Source organism: Bombina bombina, chromosome 6 (assembly GCF_027579735.1).
Source record: "Bombina bombina isolate aBomBom1 chromosome 6, aBomBom1.pri, whole genome shotgun sequence".
NCBI classification, from domain to species: Eukaryota; Metazoa; Chordata; class Amphibia; order Anura; family Bombinatoridae; genus Bombina; species Bombina bombina.
This window is the reverse complement of record NC_069504.1, coordinates 657,809,492-657,828,492: the sequence shown is the minus strand read 5'-3', so window position 1 is coordinate 657,828,492 and position 19,001 is coordinate 657,809,492. Positions and strand designations below refer to the sequence as shown.

The window sequence follows — 19,001 nt, the reverse complement described above, 5'->3', positions numbered from 1 at the left end:
TTTAGAATGGTGTTTCTATAGTCTATTTTGCCTTTTTTGGTCAGTGATGCATTATTTGTTTACAATAGATACAATAGATGCATATCTTTTTGAGATTCTCTTTTTTGACAAGCATTACCAATTTGTTGCTTTTCCTTCTGGTCTAGCGACAGTTCTAAGAATCTTTTCAAGGTTCTCAGTGTTCCTTATTTGGACGGTCTCGTGGTACTAGCTCAGTCTTTTCGTTCTGCGGAATCTCATACGATTTAACTTGTTGTTTTCTCAAGTCATGGTTAGAGGATCTTTTTATCAAAAGCTCCTTGATTCCTCTCACACAAAGGGTCACCTTATTTTTAGGTTTCCAGATAGATTGTGTCAATGTCTTTGTCTCTAACAGACAAGTGACAATTATTGGGTTCCGTTTGTCGGAATCTTCAGTCTCTATTATTTCCTTTAGTTGCTATATATGCATGGAAGTTTTACGTCTCATGGCTGCAGCATTGGATTCAATTACCTTTGCTCATTTTCATAGGAAACCTTTCCAGTTTTTTTATGCTGAATAATGGTGCAGGGATTTTAGGATATCACTTTTTATATCTTTGAATCCTAATGTTTAACTATCTTTGATCGGTGGTTAAGTTCATCATCATTTAGTTCTACGGGTCTCTTCGGTTCTTTCAACCTAGACCATGATCTTTACAGATGCGAGTCTTTCAGATTGGGAGGCTGTCTGAGGATCTCTGTCAGCACAAGGGGTTTTTGGAAATCTCAGGAGGCGAGATTACCACTCAACATTTTGGAACTCCGTGCGATTTTCAGAGCTCTTCAGTTCTGGCCTCTTCTGAAGAGAGAATCGTTTATTTGTTTTCAGACAGACAATGTCACAACCGTGGCATATGTCAATCATCAAGGGGGGACTCACAGTTCTCAGGCTATGAAAGAAGTATCTCGGATACTTGTATGGGCGGAATCCAGCTCCTGTCTAATTTCTGTGGTTAATATCCCAGGTATAGACAATTGGGAAGCTGATCATTTCAGTCGCCAGATGTTACATCCGGGCGAATGGTCTCTTCATCCAGAGATATTTCTTCAGATTGTTCAAATCTGGGGACTTTCAGAAATAGATCTGATGGCCTCTCATCTAAACAAGAAACTTCCCAGGTATCTGTCTAGATCCAGGGATTCTCAGGCGGAAGCAGTGGACGCGTTGTCGCTTCCTTTGAATTATCATCATGCTTATATTTTTCCGCCTCCAAGTTCATTTTCCAAAAGTGATTTCCAAAATCCTAATGGAGCGGTCATTTGTACTGCTGGTGGCTCCAGCATGACCTCACAGGTTTTGGTATGCGGATCTCGTTCGGATGGCCAGTTGCCAACCTTGGACACTTCCGTTAAGGCCAGACCTTCTGTCTCAAGGCCCATTTTTTTCCATCAGGATCTCAAATCATTAAATTTGACGGTATGGAATTGAACGCTTAATTCTTAGTCATAGAGGTTTTTCTGACTCAGTAATTAATACTATGTTACAGGCTCGTAAATTTGTGTCTAGGAAGATCTATTACCGAGTCTGGAAGACTTACATTTCTTGGTGTTTTTCACATAAATTCTCTTGGTTTTCTTTTAGTATTCCTAGAGTTTTACAATTTCTTCAAGATGGTTTGGATAAGGGTTTGTCTGCAAGTTCCTTGAAAGGACAAATCTCTGCTCTTTCTGTTCTTTTTCACAGAAGGATTGCTAATCATCCTGATATTCATTGTTTTGTACAGGCTTTGGTTCGTATCAAGCCTGTCATTAAGTCAATCTCTCCTTCTTGGAGTCTCAATTTGGTGCTGAGGGCTTTAGAGGCTCCTCCGTTTGAACCTATGCATTCTCTGGACATTAAATTACTTTCTTGGAAAGTATTGTTCCTTTTGGCTATCTCTTCTGCTAGAAGAGTTTCTGAGTTATCTGCTCTTTCTTGTGAATCTCCTCATCAGGATAAGGCAGTGTTACGGACTTCATTTTAATTTCTACCTAAGGTTGTGAATTCTAACGACATTAGTAGAGAAATTGTTGTCCCTTCATTGTGTCCAAATCCTAAGAATTCTCTAGAGAGGTTCTTTGCATTCTTTGGATGTAGTTAGAGTTTTGAAATATTATGTTGAAACTTCTAAAGATTTTAGAACGACTTTTAGTCTATTTGTTATCTTTTCTGGTTCTAGGAAAGGTCAGAAGGCTTCTGCCATTTCTTTGGCATCCTGGTTTAAATCTTTGATTCATCATGCTTATGTGGAATCGGGTAAAACCCTGCCTCAAAGGATTACGGCTCATTCTACTAAGTCAGTTTCTACTTCCTGGGCTTTTAGGAATGAAGCTTCTGTTGATCAGATTTGCAAAGAAGCAATTTGGTCTTCTTTGCTTATTTTTACTAAATTCTACCATTTTGATGTGTTTTCTTCTTCTGAAGCAGTTTTTGGTAGAAAATCACTTCAGGCAGCCGTTTCAGTTTGATTCTTCTGCTTATGTTTTCAGTTTTTTTCTTTATAAGATTAAAACTTTTTTGATTTGGGTTGTGGATTATTTTTTCAGCGGAATTGGCTGTCTTTATTTATCCCTCCCTCTCTAGTGACTCTTGCGTGGAAGTTCCACATCTTGGGTATCTGCTATCCCATACGTCACTAGCTCATGGACTCTTGCTAATTACATGAAAGAAAACATAATTTATGTAAGAACTTACCTGATAAATTCATTTCTTTCATATTAGCAAGAGTCCATGAGGCCCACCCTTTTTGTGGTGGTTATGATTTTTTTGCATAAAGCACAATTATTCCAATTCCTTATTTTTGATGCTTTCCCTCCTTTCTTATCACCCCACTTCTTGGCTATTCGTTAAACTGAATTGTGGGTGTGGTGAGGGGTGTATTTATAGGCATTTTTTAGGTTTGGGAAACTTTGCCCCTCCTGGTAGGAATGTATATCCCATACGTCACTAGCTCATGGACTCTTGCTAATATGAAAGAAATGAATTTATCAGGTAAGTTCTTACATAAATTATGTTTTCCTTAAATTGACAGATTTCTGCTCTTTCAGTCTTGTTTCACAAGAAGATTGCTACATGTAATGTAATTAAAACCAAATTAAGATTCCATAAAGGATAAATTGGTTTAAGAACTTTGCAGGTTCCTCCTTTTGAAACTATGCATGATTTGGATATCCAGCCTTTGTCTTGGAAGGTTTTGTTTCTTTTGGCTATTTCTTCTGTTAGAAGAGTTTCTGAATATATTTTCATTTCATGGCATATACCATAAATTAAAATGTAACCATTTTGGATGTCATATACTTCTCCAGATTTGTTTCAGCACTTGGTATTCATACAAGATCATGTTTTAAATGCTTAAAAGGGATATAAAACAGTCGGTTTCATTGTAATAAAAACCCCCACTAAGCAGTGGCTTATACCTAACAGAAATCATTGTACTTTGTATTATTCATCACTTTAAATGATTTTATATTTTATTACTTTTTAACTTCCTTTGTGCAGGATCTATTACTTCCTATCACAACCCTACAAGGGGGCTATGGTCTCTAAAAGAAAGCAAATTATCAGTTTTTCCTTTGAAGTGTTGCTACGAGACACCTATCTGCTAGCTGCAATTAGTTTATTGCTCTTGTTAAGTATAGAACTTTAGCTGCAAAAATAATGTGACCATGGAAGATATGTTCTGTAATGGTAGCTATTATCTAGCTCATTTAGCAAGAAAACTAGTAAGTTGTCTGCTGTTTTTTTAACACAATCTGTTTCTTTTTAGGCTTACTTTGATTTAACATTTATTTTTACTAAAGGAGCACTGTTTAAATATCCCTTTAATGCATTCTAGCAACGTCAATACAAACCACTTACCTAGCAAGATGAAGTACAGCTTCGACTACATTAGTGCCATCTTTTGCACTGGTCTCACAGAAGAGGGAGCTATATGCCTAGAATAGAAAATAACTGGATGAATCACTGTTTGGAAATTCTGCAGGAATTGCATGTGCACTTCTGAGAAATAAATAGAGTTCTACTTACCATGGCTAGTTTTTCCCCCATTGAAGTCTGAATACAGTCTGATTCTGTCTTTTCAATCCTCAAGTCTGTTTTGTTGCCAATCAGCATTACAGGTATAGATTTTTCAGATGAGTTCTTCAGAAGGAAAAACGTGACATATTTATGTGTGTCAAAATTACAGATCATAAACCGTTTAGGGTGAATTTATCATCTGGCAATGTGTAAAGCCACTTAAAAATGTGGTTAGAGCATTTCAATATCACACCATTGCTTGCATATAACCGAGTTAAATTCCTGCAAAGAGGTTAAACGCACAGTTCATATTAAAGTTAGCACCAGAGCAGCAATGCACTGCAGGGAGCTAGTGGAACTCATCTGTCAAGCCAATGACAAGAGGTATACATGTGTAGCCACAAATTACCAGCTAGTTCCCAGTAGTGCTTTGCTGATCCCGAATCTACTTAGGTATGCTTTCAACAAAGGATACCAAAAGAACAAAGCCAATTTGGTAGTGATAAAATGAAAAGTCTCTTAAAATTGCATTCTACATTTGAATCATGAAAGTTTAATATCCAAGTTCATATCCCTTTAAAATTGCACCAAATCTATAACACACAGTACTGCGTACATGAAAAAAACTAGATACAATATTTGCATATTTATTCTTGTTGTTACTGTACCTTGTGGGGCATATGCAGTATTCACCATGTATCAAACAAAACTGAAGATTAATAAATTTAGTTTCTGTATATATATTTCTAATGATATTATGTACAAAATATTACAGCAGTATAAGTTTAAACATATTTGATTACAAGATCATACTTATTTCTGTTAGTCCATGCCCATTAAAAATAATTCCATCTTATAAGAAAAAAAGAAAACAATTTATGCTTACCTAATAAATTAATTTAAGGTGGTGGAAGTCCACAAGTCCATTACTTCTGGGATTCAACTCCTGGCCACTAGGAGAAGGCAAAGATTCCCAAAAACTCAGAGTATTCTATCCCTTCCACCTCACTAATTAGTCAGTCTTACATATAGCCATGTAAGGAGATGCGAAAAGGACAGGAAAAAACAGGGAAATGAAGTGCAATACTAAAACTGCCAGCATAAAAAAAAAAAATCACAAATCAAAGAAATAAGGGCAGGCCTCGTGGACTTTCACCACCTTGAAAGAAATTAAGGTAAGTATAACTTATGTTTTCTTTTGTAAGGTGGAGAAAGTCCACAAATCTATTACCTCTGGAAAATGAATACCCAAGCTATGGAGTCCACGAGTTATGAGGGTGGGATAAAAGATTTTTTCGCAAAGAAAGCAGGCACCTAAATTTCCAAACACTGTTTCCTAGAAGACTTTCCTAGCAAAAAAACACTTCCAAATAAGCAAATAAATCAAAATAATAAAATCTGGTAAAGGAATGTAGGGATGTTGCTGTCTCTCAAATTGTTCCACTGAAGCCTCAAAGGTTGTGTTTTTGTTTGTTTGTTTTTTTAAACTAATCGGGTAGAATGAATAGTAAATAATTTTGAATGAGATTTTCCTACCTCAAAGTAAGCCTTGTGGATTAAAAGATTTAACCACAAAGCCAAAGTAATGGAAATGGAATTCTGACCCTTATGTGGAACTGAGAAATGAATAAACTAGAGGATTGCCTAAAATCCTTAGTAGCCTGAAGATACAACTTTAAAGCCCTAGCTACATTCAAATTATGTAAAACCTTTCCTTCTTAGGACAAAGAAAATAAATTTCTCTATTGATATTCTCTAAGGAAACTACATTTGGAAAAAACAAACAAAAACAAATTTTGTACTTAAAAAACAACATATCTTCTAGAAAAGGAGAATCACAAGAAAGCACAGACACTTCAGAGACAGAAGCTGAATGTCAATAGAAAAGATAGGTTCAAATGGAGAAACTTTTAACACCCTTAAAACCAAATTAAGGTTCCAAGGAGGAGAAATTGGCTTACTAACTAGTTTCAATTTAACCAATGCTTGAAAAAAATATATATATGATTATTAGGAAGATAAGCTATCTTTTTATGTAATAATACATAAAGAGCAGAAATTTGCCCCCCCAAAAAGCTATCAGATAAGTCCTTGTCTAAACCTTCTTGCAAAAAACAAAAAAGTTATGCTTACCTGATAAATTTCTTTCTTTCCAGATATGGAGAGTCCACAACGTCATTCAATTACTAATGGGATTATCACTCCTGGCCAGCAGGAGGAGGCAAAGAGCACCACAGCAAAGCTGTTCATTGTCACTCCCTACCCATAATCCCCAGTCATTCGACCGATGGAAAATGGAAAAGGAACAACACAAAGGTGCCTGAGGTTTAGTCAAAAATAACGGTCATAATAAAGGGTGGGATTGTGGACTCTCAATATCCGGAAAGAAAGAAATTTATCAGGTAAGCATACATTTTGTTTTCTTTCATAAACTATGGAGAGTCCACAACGTCATTCAATTACTAGTGGGAACCAATATCCAAGCTAGAGGACACAGAATGAACAGGGAGGGAGAAGACAGGCAGACCTAAACAGAAGGCACCACCGCTTGAAGAACCTTTCTCCCAAAAGAGGCCTCAGCCGAGGCAAAAGTATCCAATTTGGAAAATTTGGAAAAAGTATGCAGAGAGGACCAAGTTGCAGAAGCTTTATTTTTGAAAGCCCAGGAAGAGGAGACAGCCCTAGTGGAATGAGTTGTAATTCTCTCAGGAGGCTGCTGTCCAGCAGTCTCATAAGCAAAACGAATTATACTTCTCAACCAGAGGGAAAGAGAAGTAGCAGTAGTCTTTTGACCCTTACGCTTTGCTGAGAAACAGGGCAGAAGACTGGAGAAAATCCTTAGTCGCCTGTAGGTAGAATTTTAGAGCACGCACAACATCCAAGTTGTGCAACAGATGTTCTTTATGAGAAGAAGGATTGGGACAGAGAGAAGGAACAACAATTTCCTGATTAATATTTCTATCTGAAACCACTTTAGGAAGAAACCCCAATTTAGTACAAAGAACCGCATTATTCGCATAAAAGATAAGGTAAGGCGAATCAAACTGCAAAGTTGAGAGTTCCGAAACTCTCCGAGCAGAAGAAATAACAATAAGAAACAACCTTCCAAGATAGCAACCTAATATCTATGTAATGCATTGGCTCAAACAGAGCCTGCTGCAAAACTTTAAGAACAAGATTAAGGTTCCATGGAGGAGCAACAGGTTTTAACACAGACCTGATTTTTACCAGGGCCTGACAAAAAGACTGAACATCGGGCACATTTGCCAGATGTTTATGTAACAAAATAGATAATGCAGAAATCTGACCTTTCAGAGAACTGACTGACAACCCTTTCTCTGGACCTTCCTGGAGAAAAGACAAAATCCTAGGAATCCTGACCCTACTCCAAGAGTAGCCCTTAGATTTGCACCAATAAATGGTATTTAATCCATACCTTATGGTAAATTTTTCGAGTAACAGGCTTGCGAGCCTGGACCATGGTCTCAATGACCGACTCAGAAAATCTACGCTTAGACAGAACTAAGCGTTTAATCTCCAAGCAGTCAGCTTCAGAGAAATGAGATCTGGATGGAGGAATGGACCCTGAGTTAGATGACATCTTCACTAGGTCTGCATACCAGATCCTGTGAGGCCATGCAGGAGCTATTAGAATTACCAAAGCTCTCTCCTGTTTGATACGAGCAATAACTTGTGGAAGGAGCGCAAAAGGAGGAAACAGGCAGGGCCGCCATCAGGGGGTGACAGGGGTGACTCCTGTCAGGGGCCCAATGGGCCAGGGGGGGCCCCATGAAGCAAGAACTAAAAAAAAAATTTTTTTTAACATTTTGGCAGCCACCAGTGGGTACTACAGCAGAAAATGTTATTACAAGGAGTAAAGTATTAGCATTTGAGAGGATTTCTAAGTGTGCACTAAACCACTATGCACAGTGTGAGACAGACTTGGCACTTTGTTTGTACAGTGTGTGTCAGACGGCAGATCACTTTCATTTGCAGAGGAGGTAGGACTTACTTAGCAAATGTTTTTTATTTCTTTGTGCAATTTCGGATTGTAACTTCAGTGTGGTAGTAGTTGTATGGTGGGGCCAGGGGTCCATAAAAACACATTTTTTACAATGCTGTAGAAATTCTATATTTAAACCATGCAGAAATGTTTCCTCCTCAATACACAAATGGTAGGTGCCCTTTTGGCAGATATGCATTATATATATATATATATATATATATATATATATATATTACATTCAAATTTACTGCCCCTTTATGCAAGGACTTTCCAGATGCAAGGAGGCATTTTATCTAAGATTTTTACATCTGCATAAGATTTGAAGTGGTGCTCTTGGTTGGGGAAAAAACAAACAAACATATGTCAACCTTTTAAAAGTACCTTTCTTCATCTAGCCATCTACCCAGATCATTAATGTACAAATTTGAATTCACAGAATTTTGTTTGCACATTTCTGATTCTTTAAAAAGTGATCTCTTAATTTCTGCAATTTTTTAATCATGCATGTCACACACTGTTGATTTAAGGGATGCAAGGTGCATAAATGTTTCCTCCTGTGAGTGTTTCTGTGTGGGTGTCTGTGTTTATGTATTTGTGCTTTGGTTTGTGTCTCTATGAGTGTGTATGTTTTTTTTTTCTGTGGGTCTCTCTGTGAGGGTGGGTGTGTGTGTCTTTGTGCATTTTCTGTGGATGTCTGTGAGGGTGTTTGCATATGTCTTTGAGCTTTTTCTATGGGTGTCTCTGTGAGGATGTGTGCATGTTTGTCTTTGTGTATTTTCTCTGGATGCCTCTGTGTGGGTCGGTGTCTATGTCTGTGTTTTCTGTGGATGTCTCTGTGAGGGTGTGTGTTTTATGTGGGTGTCTCTGTGAGTGTGTGTATGTCTTTGTGTGTTTTCTGTGGATGTCTCAGTGAGGGTGTGTGTATGTATGTCTTTGTGTGTTTTATGTGGTTGTCTCTCTGTGTGTGTATGTCTTTGTGCGTTTTCTGTGGGTGTCTCTGTGTGTGTTTGTCTTTGTGTGTTTGCTGAGGCTGTCTCTGTCGGTGTTTCCTTGAGTGTATGTGCAAGTTTGAGTTTGTGTGTCCATTGTCTGTTTCATTTTAGGACATTTTGACCTTACGACCGATTATTCACATCTTTCTACAGACTTTGAGACTAACGAGACCTTTCCGGAAGTAACCAATCCACCATTTTACCTTTAAATTGTTTAGGCAGTTCAGGGCCCTTCCTTTCAGCCACTGCATGCTGTTGTCATCATTTAGTTGGCATCTTCCTTTACAAATAATCAGAACTCCATATTTTGTTTTCTAAATCTCCTTTTTTTTACAAAACTGTAGTTTACCTCATTACTTGTCAGGTCAATGTAAACAAGTACTGAGTGTCTGTTTGGGTGTTTGTGTCTGAGTCTGTTTCTTTGCGTGTCTGTTACAGTGTCTATATGTGAATCCTTATGTGTGTGTGTTTCAGTATATGAGTGTGTCTGTGTGTGTGTATGTTACTACCTTTACAACATTTCCAAGTTTAAATAGACACTTAAGAATAAAGTGCATATATACGTTTTAGTCACTTGGTCAAAAATTGCACATGTCAAAGGGGAGGGGGCCTGATCAATGGTTGAGTCAGGGGCCCCAAAATTTCTAGTGGCGGCCCTGGAAACAGGTATGCTAGATTGAAATCCCAAGGAACCGCAAGAGCATCTATCAGAGCGGCCTAAGAATCTCTTAACCTTGAACCGTACCTTGGAAGCTTGGCATTCTGCCGAGACACCATCAGATCCAACTTCGGGACCCCCACGATTTGAGGGTTAACCTAGAAAACACCTCCGGATGGAGAGCCCACTCCCTGGGATGAAACGTCTGTCTGCTCAGGAAATCCGCTTCCCAGTTGTCCATTTCAGGAATGTGGATGGCAGATAAACAATTGTGAGCTTCCGCCCACTGAATAATCCGTGCCACCTCCTTCATGGCTAAGGAACTCTGAGTTCCTCCCTGGTGGTTGATGTAAAACACTGTGGTGATGTTGTCCGACTGAAACCTGATAAACCGGGCTAAAGACAATTGAGGCCAAGCCATCAGGGCATTGTAAATTGCTCTCAACTCCAAGATGTTTATGGGAGAGCAGACTCTTCCCGAGTCCATAGTCCCTGCGCCTTTAACAAGCCCCAGACTGCCCCCCAGCCTAGAATGCTGGCATTCATGATCACAAACACACAGGAAGGTCTCCGGAAGCATGTGCCCTGAGACAGATGGTCTTGAGAAAGCCACCATGGGAGAGAGTCTCTTATCGACTGGTCTAGATCTATCCTCTGAGACAGATCTGAATGGCCTCCGTTCCTTTGTCTGAGCATGCATAATTGCAGAGCTCTCAAATGGAATTGAGCAAAGGAAATGATGTCCATAGAAGCGACAATCAGACCAATTACCTCCATACATTAAGTCACTGATGGCCGAACAGTAGACTAAAGAGAGGCAAGAGGAGAGAATTTTGGATTTTCTGACCTCCGTCAGAAAAAATTTCATAGATAGGGAATCTATTATGGTCTCAAGGAAAACCACCCTTGTACCTGGAACAAGGGAACTCTTTTCCAAATTCACTTTCCAACCATGGGAACGTAGAAAAGATCTCTGTATGAGAGTTTACTTGTTGAAAAGATGGCGCCTAAACCAATATGTCATCCAGGTATGATGTCACTGTAATTCCCCGAGACCAGATCACTGCCAAGAGAGCCCCCAGAACCTTTGCGAAAATTCTGGGAGCTGTGGCAAGGCCAAACGGAAGCACCACAAACTGAAAGTGTTTGTCTAGAAAGGCGAATCTCAGGAATTTGTGATGATCCCTGTGGATGGGAACATGAAGATACGCGTCCTTCAGGTCTATGGTCGACATGAACTGACCCTCTTGGACCAAAGGAAGAATGGAATGAATGGTTTCCATTTTGAAGGACAGTACCCTGAGAAACTTGTTGAAGCACTTTAGGTATAAAATGGGCCGAAAAGTTCCCTCTTTTTTAGGAACCACAAACAGATTTGAATAGAATCCTAAACCCTGTTCCCTTACTGGAACAATCACTCCCAGGGAGGAAAGGTCCTTAACACAGTTCAAGAATGCCTCTCTTTTTACCTGGTCTGCAGATAATCTTGAGAGGTGGAATCTGCCTCTGGGAGGGAACATTTTGAATTCTATATTGTAACCCTGAGATACTATGTCCACAGCCCAAGGATCTGGGACATCTCATCTCCACACTTGACAAAACAGGGAAAGTCTGCCCCCCACTTGATCTGATCCCGGAACGGGGGCCGACCCTTCATGCTGACTTAGACTCAGCTGAGGGTTTCTTTGATTGCTTCCCCTTATTCCAAGACTGATTGGGCTTCCAAGAAGACTTGGACTGCTCCTGCTTGGAAGAGGGAGAGGAAGACTTTTGACCTTTAGTTACAAAAGGAACGAAAATTACTTTGACGTCCTTTGAGTCTGTAGTTCTTCTCTTGCGGTAGAAAAGTCCCTTTTCAGCCCATATCAGAAATTATTTCTGCCAGACCTGGTCCAAGGTCTTACCCTTGTAGGGAAGTGCCAGAAGCTTAGACTTAGAGGTAACATCTGCTGACCAAGATTTTAGCCACAATGCCCGGTGGGCTAGGACAGTGAAGCCAGACATCTTGGCTCCCAGTCTAATAACTTGCATGTTAGCATCAGAAATAAAGGAATTAGCTAGTTTGAGAGCCTTAATCCTATCTTGTATTTCCTCCAACTGAGTCTCTACCAAAATTGATTCAGACAAGGTGTCGCTCCAATAAGATACCACACTTGCTACTGTGGCAATACAAACTGCAGGTTGCCATTGAAGACCTAGATGAACATACATCTTCTTCAAATAAACTTCCAGCTTTTTGTCCATGGGATCCTTAAAGGAGCAGCTATCCTCTATAGGGATCGTAGTTCTCTTAACCAGAGTAGAAATAGCCCCTTCTACTTTAGGCACTGTGTGCCAAGAATCTTTAATGGAGTCAGCAACAGGAAACATCCTTTTAAATATGGGAGACGGGGAAAAAGGAATCCCTGGCTTCTCCCATTCCTGTGACATAATCTCTGTCACATGGTCTGGGACAGGAAAAACTTCCACAGAGGAAGAGCATCATAGTATTTATTAAGTTTACTAGACTTCTTAGGGTTGATCAACAACAGAAGTATCGGAGTCGTCCAAAGTATCCAATATTTCTGAGATTTCACCCTCAGAGGCTACCGACGTATCCTCCTCATCAGATTTATTAGGGAGGGTAACCTGCGTAGCAGTAGGTGGGACAGAAACCTTACTATCTGAATGTCTAATTTTCCTCTTGCGTTTTTCCAGTATAGGGAAAGCAGATAATGCCGCAGATACAGCAGAAGATACCAAAATCTGCAGGGCACTGTATGTGACACCATAGAGGCTTAGGACGTTTGAGGAGAAAGCTGTGGCATTGCCTGAACAGCATCATCCTGAGAGACATTGGGCTCAGAGGGCAACAATTTAGCTTTAAATTGAAGTGTTCTAGCTAAGCATGCAGCACAGTATTGCATAGGCAAAACAATTTGTGCCTCAAGGCAAAATAAGCAATTGTAAAAAGACACAGAGTCCTTGGTCCATGTTCATAATACTTGTCCATTAATAGAGGCAAAGAGGATAACTGGGGATTAAGGATATGGGACATTTAACAGCTTTGCTGTGGTGCTCTTTGCCTCCTCCTGCTGACCAGGCGTGATATTCCCACTAATACTTGAATGACATCATGGACTCTCTATATCTTAGGAAAAAACTGCAGAATTCTGTAAGAATGCCAATTAGAACAGAGTATCTGAAACTAAGAAGGAAAACTTTCCAAATGTTGTGATCTTGCTAAAAACAGGTTTCTTAGCTTGAACTATAGTATTATCACAGGGTCTAAGAAACCTAGCTATTTTAAAAGTATGCATTCAATCTACAAGCCGTCAAGTTGAGAAACTTGAGAACTTGATGATAAAATGGACCATGAAATAGGTGGTGACAAAGAGGAAAAGACCACAGATGAGAGCTGGACATTTAAACCAAATCCACAAACCAAGTTCTGCAAGGCCAAGCTAGAGCTATCAGAATTATACAATAGCACTTGCAGATTCAAGTTAACACTCTTGAAAGCAGAACAGTTTGAGGAAATATGAAAGCCAGGTGAAAGGACCAAGGAGCTGCTTGAGTATCTACAAATTACACACAAGGATCCCTGGACCTCACAAAATATCTTGGAAGCTTGTGGAAGAAACAAGAAGCCACCATGTCTGTCTCTGGAAGACCCCAGGCTCTTGGCTATCTGGTTAAAGACAACTAAGTAAAGAGACCATTACCATGGATGAAAAGGGACTGAGATAAACTGCATCCTAGTTGATTGGGTCTGAAATATGAAGTGCAGAAATTATGCAGTATGTGTACTCTGCCCATTTGAGAATTTGAAGAAATAAAGCCCCTAGAGAAATGAACTGGAAATTTGTCCACTACGAAAGAGACTGACTAAATGTAATCCTTTGGCAAGTTGATTCCAATCCTTGCAGCATTGACATAGTATGGGAAGTTTAAAGGAACAGTCTAGTCAAAATTAAACTTTTATGATTCAGATAGGGCATGCAATTTTAAACAACTTTCCAATTTACTTTTATCATCAAATTTGCTTTGTTCCCTTGGTGGTATTTTTGAAAAGCTAAACCTAGCTAGGCTCAAACTGATTTCTAAACCGTTGAAAACTGCCTCCTAGCTCAGACCATTTTGAAAGTTTTTCACAGTTTGACAGTGTTATTTCATGTGTGTCATATAGATAACATTGTGCTCACTCCCGTGGAGTTATTTAGGAGTTTGCACTGATTGGCTAAACTCCATGCCTGTCAAAAGTACTGAAATAAGGGGGCAGTCTGCAGAGGCTTAGATACAAGGTAATCACAGAGGTAAAAAGTATATTAATATAACTGTGTTGGTTTTGCAAAACTGGGGAACGGGTAATAAACAGATTATCTATCTTTTTAAACAATAAACATTCTGGTGTAGACTGTGTGTGTATATATATATATATATATATATATATATATATATATATATATATATATATATATATATATATATAATATAATATAATATATAATATATAAAACCAAGCAAACGGAATGGTATCTGATGCAGCAACCCAGAGGCAGAAATTTTCTTCACTTTCTGCAGAGATTTTTTTTTTTTGTGTGAAAATTTTTCTGCAGGTGGCTTTGAAATAAAATTCAATGATAAATTAGGCAGTTACACTAAAGCATCAGCTTAACTGCAATGTGTTGATTAACTGGAGAGTTAAAGGGACATTATACACTCATTTTTTTCTTTGCATAAATGTTTTGTAGATGATCTACTTATATAGCCCATAAAGTTTTTTCTTTTTCAAATGTATAGTTTTGCTTATTTTTAAATAAAATTGCTCTGATTTTTAGACTCCTAACCAAGCCCAAAGTTTTATGACAATACCGTCAGCTACCTTCTCCAGCTTGCTCCTGTTTGTGTAAACGGTCTCTCCATATGCAAAAGAAGGGGGGGGGGGGGGGGGGAGTGTCTTATTTCCCACGTGCAGTGGGCTTTCCAGTTACCTTTTCAACAGAGCTAAACTGAGAGCTTCTAAGTAAGTTTTTAAAGTGTTTTTTGCTGGATTTTTATATCAGTATCTGTGCATTTTATTCTTTATAGTAGTGTCTATTACATGTAGTTATATAAAAATGTTTTGCAAATTAGATGCAGACAAAATTAAAAAAAAAATAAGTTTTGAAAATGTCTCAAATTTGTTTCCTTTTTTCATAGTCTAACATAACAAGGTAGAAATATAGTAATAAAAAAGGTGCATTGCTCACAATAACATCTTACATTCAGAAGGCTAGGGGGCGGGGTTGAAAAAATCCCTAAGTGCCAGTCACTGCTGCTTTGCAGCGCTGCTCCATATTTGACTGTTCTCTACAAACAGCACTTTGCTCTGAATGAACTGCTTCAAGGAAAACTTACACAATGCAGCCAGAGCAAAGCTTTGTTTGAAGAGAACAGTCTAAAGTGAAAGTGCTAACAGTTCCTGCATGTGTCCTTTTCTTTCTGCAGACAGGCTGCATTTTCTGCGATGACTTCTCAGATCACAGCATGTTCTGCCTTAAGGTGCAGCAATCATTAGACCTAGCGATTACATACAGATAGCTGCATTAGGATTGTGCATCGACTGAAGCTTCTCAGAAGATGACTGTAAACTTAGTTTTCTCTTATCTGATTAGGATTGTCTCAGATACTGAAACTATGGCTACTCCAGGGGAAAAAAAAAAAAAGTTTGAAGAGACAGAGTTTTTAGGAACAATTATTCTCCATCCATATTTCTGAAGAAAAAGGAAAACAGAATTTATGTTTACCTGATAAATTACTTTCTCCAACGGTGTGTCCGGTCCACGGCGTCATCCTTACTTGTGGGATATTCTCTTCCCCAACAGGAAATGGCAAAGAGCCCAGCAAAGCTGGTCACATGATCCCTCCTAGGCTCCGCCTACCCCAGTCATTCGACCGACGTTAAGGAGGAATATTTGCATAGGAGAAACCATATGGTACCGTGGTGACTGTAGTTAAAGAAAATAAATTATCAGACCTGATTAAAAAAACCAGGGCGGGCCGTGGACCGGACACACCGTTGGAGAAAGTAATTTATCAGGTAAACATAAATTCTGTTTTCTCCAACATAGGTGTGTCCGGTCCACGGCGTCATCCTTACTTGTGGGAACCAATACCAAAGCTTTAGGACACGGATGAAGGGAGGGAGCAAATCAGGTCACCTAAATGGAAGGCACCACGGCTTGCAAAACCTTTCTCCCAAAAATAGCCTCAGAAGAAGCAAAAGTATCAAACTTGTAAAATTTGGTAAAAGTGTGCAGTGAAGACCAAGTCGCTGCCCTACATATCTGATCAACAGAAGCCTCGTTCTTGAAGGCCCATGTGGAAGCCACAGCCCTAGTGGAATGAGCTGTGATTCTTTCGGGAGGCTGCCGTCCGGCAGTCTCGTAAGCCAATCTGATGATGCTTTTAATCCAAAAAGAGAGAGAGGTAGAAGTTGCTTTTTGACCTCTCCTTTTACCGGAATAAACAACAAACAAGGAAGATGTTTGTCTAAAATCCTTTGTAGCATCTAAATAGAATTTTAGAGCGCGAACAACATCCAAATTGTGCAACAAACGTTCCTTCTTTGAAACTGGTTTCGGACACAGAGAAGGTACGATAATCTCCTGGTTAATGTTTTTGTTAGAAACAACTTTTGGAAGAAAACCAGGTTTAGTACGTAAAACCACCTTATCTGCATGGAACACCAGATAAGGAGGAGAACACTGCAGAGCAGATAATTCTGAAACTCTTCTAGCAGAAGAAATTGCAACTAAAAACAAAACTTTCCAAGATAATAACTTAATATCAACGGAATGCAAGGGTTCAAACGGAACCCCCTGAAGAACTGAAAGAACTAAATTGAGACTCCAAGGAGGAGTCAAAGGTTTGTAAACAGGCTTAATTCTAACCAGAGCCTGAACAAAGGCTTGAACATCTGGCACAGCGGCCAGCTTTTTGTGAAGTAACACAGACAAGGCAGAAATCTGTCCCTTCAGGGAACTTGCAGATAATCCTTTTTCCAATCCTTCTTGAAGGAAGGATAGAATCCTAGGAATCTTAACCTTGTCCCAAGGGAATCCTTTAGATTCACACCAACAGATATATTTTTTCCAAATTTTGTGGTAAATCTTTCTAGTCACAGGCTTTCTAGCCTGAACAAGAGTATCGATAACAGAATCTGAGAATCCTCGCTTCGATAAGATCAAGCGTTCAATCTCCAAGCAGTCAGCTGGAGTGAAACCAGATTCGGATGTTCGAACGGACCCTGAACAAGAAGGTCTCGTCTCAAAGGTAGCTTCCAAGGAGGAGCCGATGACATATTTACCAGATCTGCGTACCAAGTCCTGCGTGGCCACGCAGGAGCTATCAAGATCACCGACGCCCTCTCCTGATTGATCCTGGCTACCAGCCTGGGGATGAGAGGAAACGGCGGGAACACATAAGCTAGTTTGAAGGTCCAAGGTGCTACTAGTGCATCCACTAGAGACGCCTTGGGATCCCTGGATCTGGACCCGAAGCAAGGAACTTTGAAGTTCTGACGAGAGGCCATCAGATCCATGTCTGGAATGCCCCACAGCTGAGTGACTTGGGCAAAGATTTCCGGATGGAGTTCCCACTCCCCCGGATGCAATGTCTGACGACTCAGAAAATCCGCTTCCCAATTTTCCACTCCTGGGATGTGGATAGCAGACAGGTGGCAGGAGTGAGACTCCGCCCATAGAATGATTTTGGTCACTTCTTCCATCGCCAGGGAACTCCTTGTTCCCCCCTGATGGTTGATGTACGCAACAGTTGTCATGTTGTCTGATTTAAACCGTATGAACTTGGCCCTCGCTAGCTGAGGCCAAGCCTTGAGAGCATTGAATATCGCTCTCAGTTCCAGAATATTTATCGGTAGAAGAGATTCTTCCCGAGACCAAAGACCCTGAGCTTTCAGGGATCCCCAGACCGCGCCCCAGCCCATCAGACTGGCGTCGGTCGTGACAATGACCCACTCTGGTCTGCGGAATGTCATCCCTCGTGACAGGTTGTCCAGGGACAGCCACCAACGGAGTGAGTCTCTGGTCCTCTGATTTACTTGTATCTTCGGAGACAAGTCTGTATAGTCCCCATTCCACTGACTGAGCATGCACAGTTGTAATGGTCTTAGATGAATGCGTGCAAAAGGAACTATGTCCATTGCCGCTACCATCAAACCGATCACTTCCATGCACTGAGCTATGGAAGGAAGAGGAACGGAATGGAGTATCCGACAAGAGTCTAGAAGTTTTGTTTTTCTGGCCTCTGTCAGAAAAATCCTCATTTCTAAGGAGTCTATTATTGTTCCCAAGAAGGGAACCCTTGTTGACGGAGATAGAGAACTCTTTTCCACGTTCACTTTCCATCCGTGAGATCTGAGAAAGGCCAGGACAATGTCCGTGTGAGCCTTTGCTTGAGGAAGGGACGACGCTTGAATCAAAATGTCGTCCAAGTAAGGTACTACAGCAATGCCCCTTGGTCTTAGCACAGCTAGAAGGGACCCTAGTACCTTTGTGAAAATCCTTGGAGCAGTGGCTAATCCGAAAGGAAGCGCCACGAACTGGTAATGTTTGTCCAGGAATGCGAACCTCAGGAACCGATAATGTTCCTTGTGGATAGGAATATGTAGATACGCATCATTTAAATCCACCGTGGTCATGAATTGACCTTCCTGGATGGAAGGAAGAATAGTTCGAATGGTTTCCATCTTGAACGATGGAACCTTGAGAAACTTGTTTAAGATCTTGAGATCTAAGATTGGTCTGAACGTTCCCTCTTTTTTGGGAACTATAAACAGATTGGAGTAGAACCCCATCCCTTGTTCTCTTAATGGAACGGGATGAATTACTCCCATTTTTAACAGGTCTTCTACACAATGTAAGAATGCCTGTCTTTTTATGTGGTCTGAAGACAACTGAGACCTGTGGAACCTCCCCCTTGGGGGAAGTCCCTTGAATTCCAGAAGATAACCTTGGGAGACTATTTCTAGCGCCCAAGGATCCAGAACATCTCTTGCCCAAGCCTGAGCGAAGAGAGAGAGTCTGCCCCCCACCAGATCCGGTCCCGGATCGGGGGCCAACATTTCATGCTGTCTTGGTAGCAGTGGCAGGTTTCTTGGCCTGCTTTCCCTTGTTCCAGCCTTGCATTGGTCTCCAAGCTGGCTTGGCTTGAGAAGTATTACCCTCTTGCTTAGAGGACGTAGCACTTTGGGCTGGTCCATTTCTACGAAAGGGACGAAAATTAGGTTTATTTTTTGCCTTGAAAGGCCGATCCTGAGGAAGGGCGTGGCCCTTACCCCCAGTG

The 19,001-nt window shown here is 40.2% G+C and overlaps 1 protein-coding gene across 1 annotated transcript in view; it reads right to left on the bottom strand.

Moving 5' to 3' along the window:
- The window catches only part of LOC128664551 (ras and EF-hand domain-containing protein-like), a 185,260-nt gene that overhangs the window by 31,998 nt on the left and 134,261 nt on the right, over positions 1–19,001 (bottom strand). Inside the window, 2 exon segments of the mRNA XM_053719368.1 lie at positions 3,860–3,936; positions 4,028–4,141. Coding sequence (XP_053575343.1) covers positions 3,860–3,936; positions 4,028–4,141 — 191 coding nt within the window.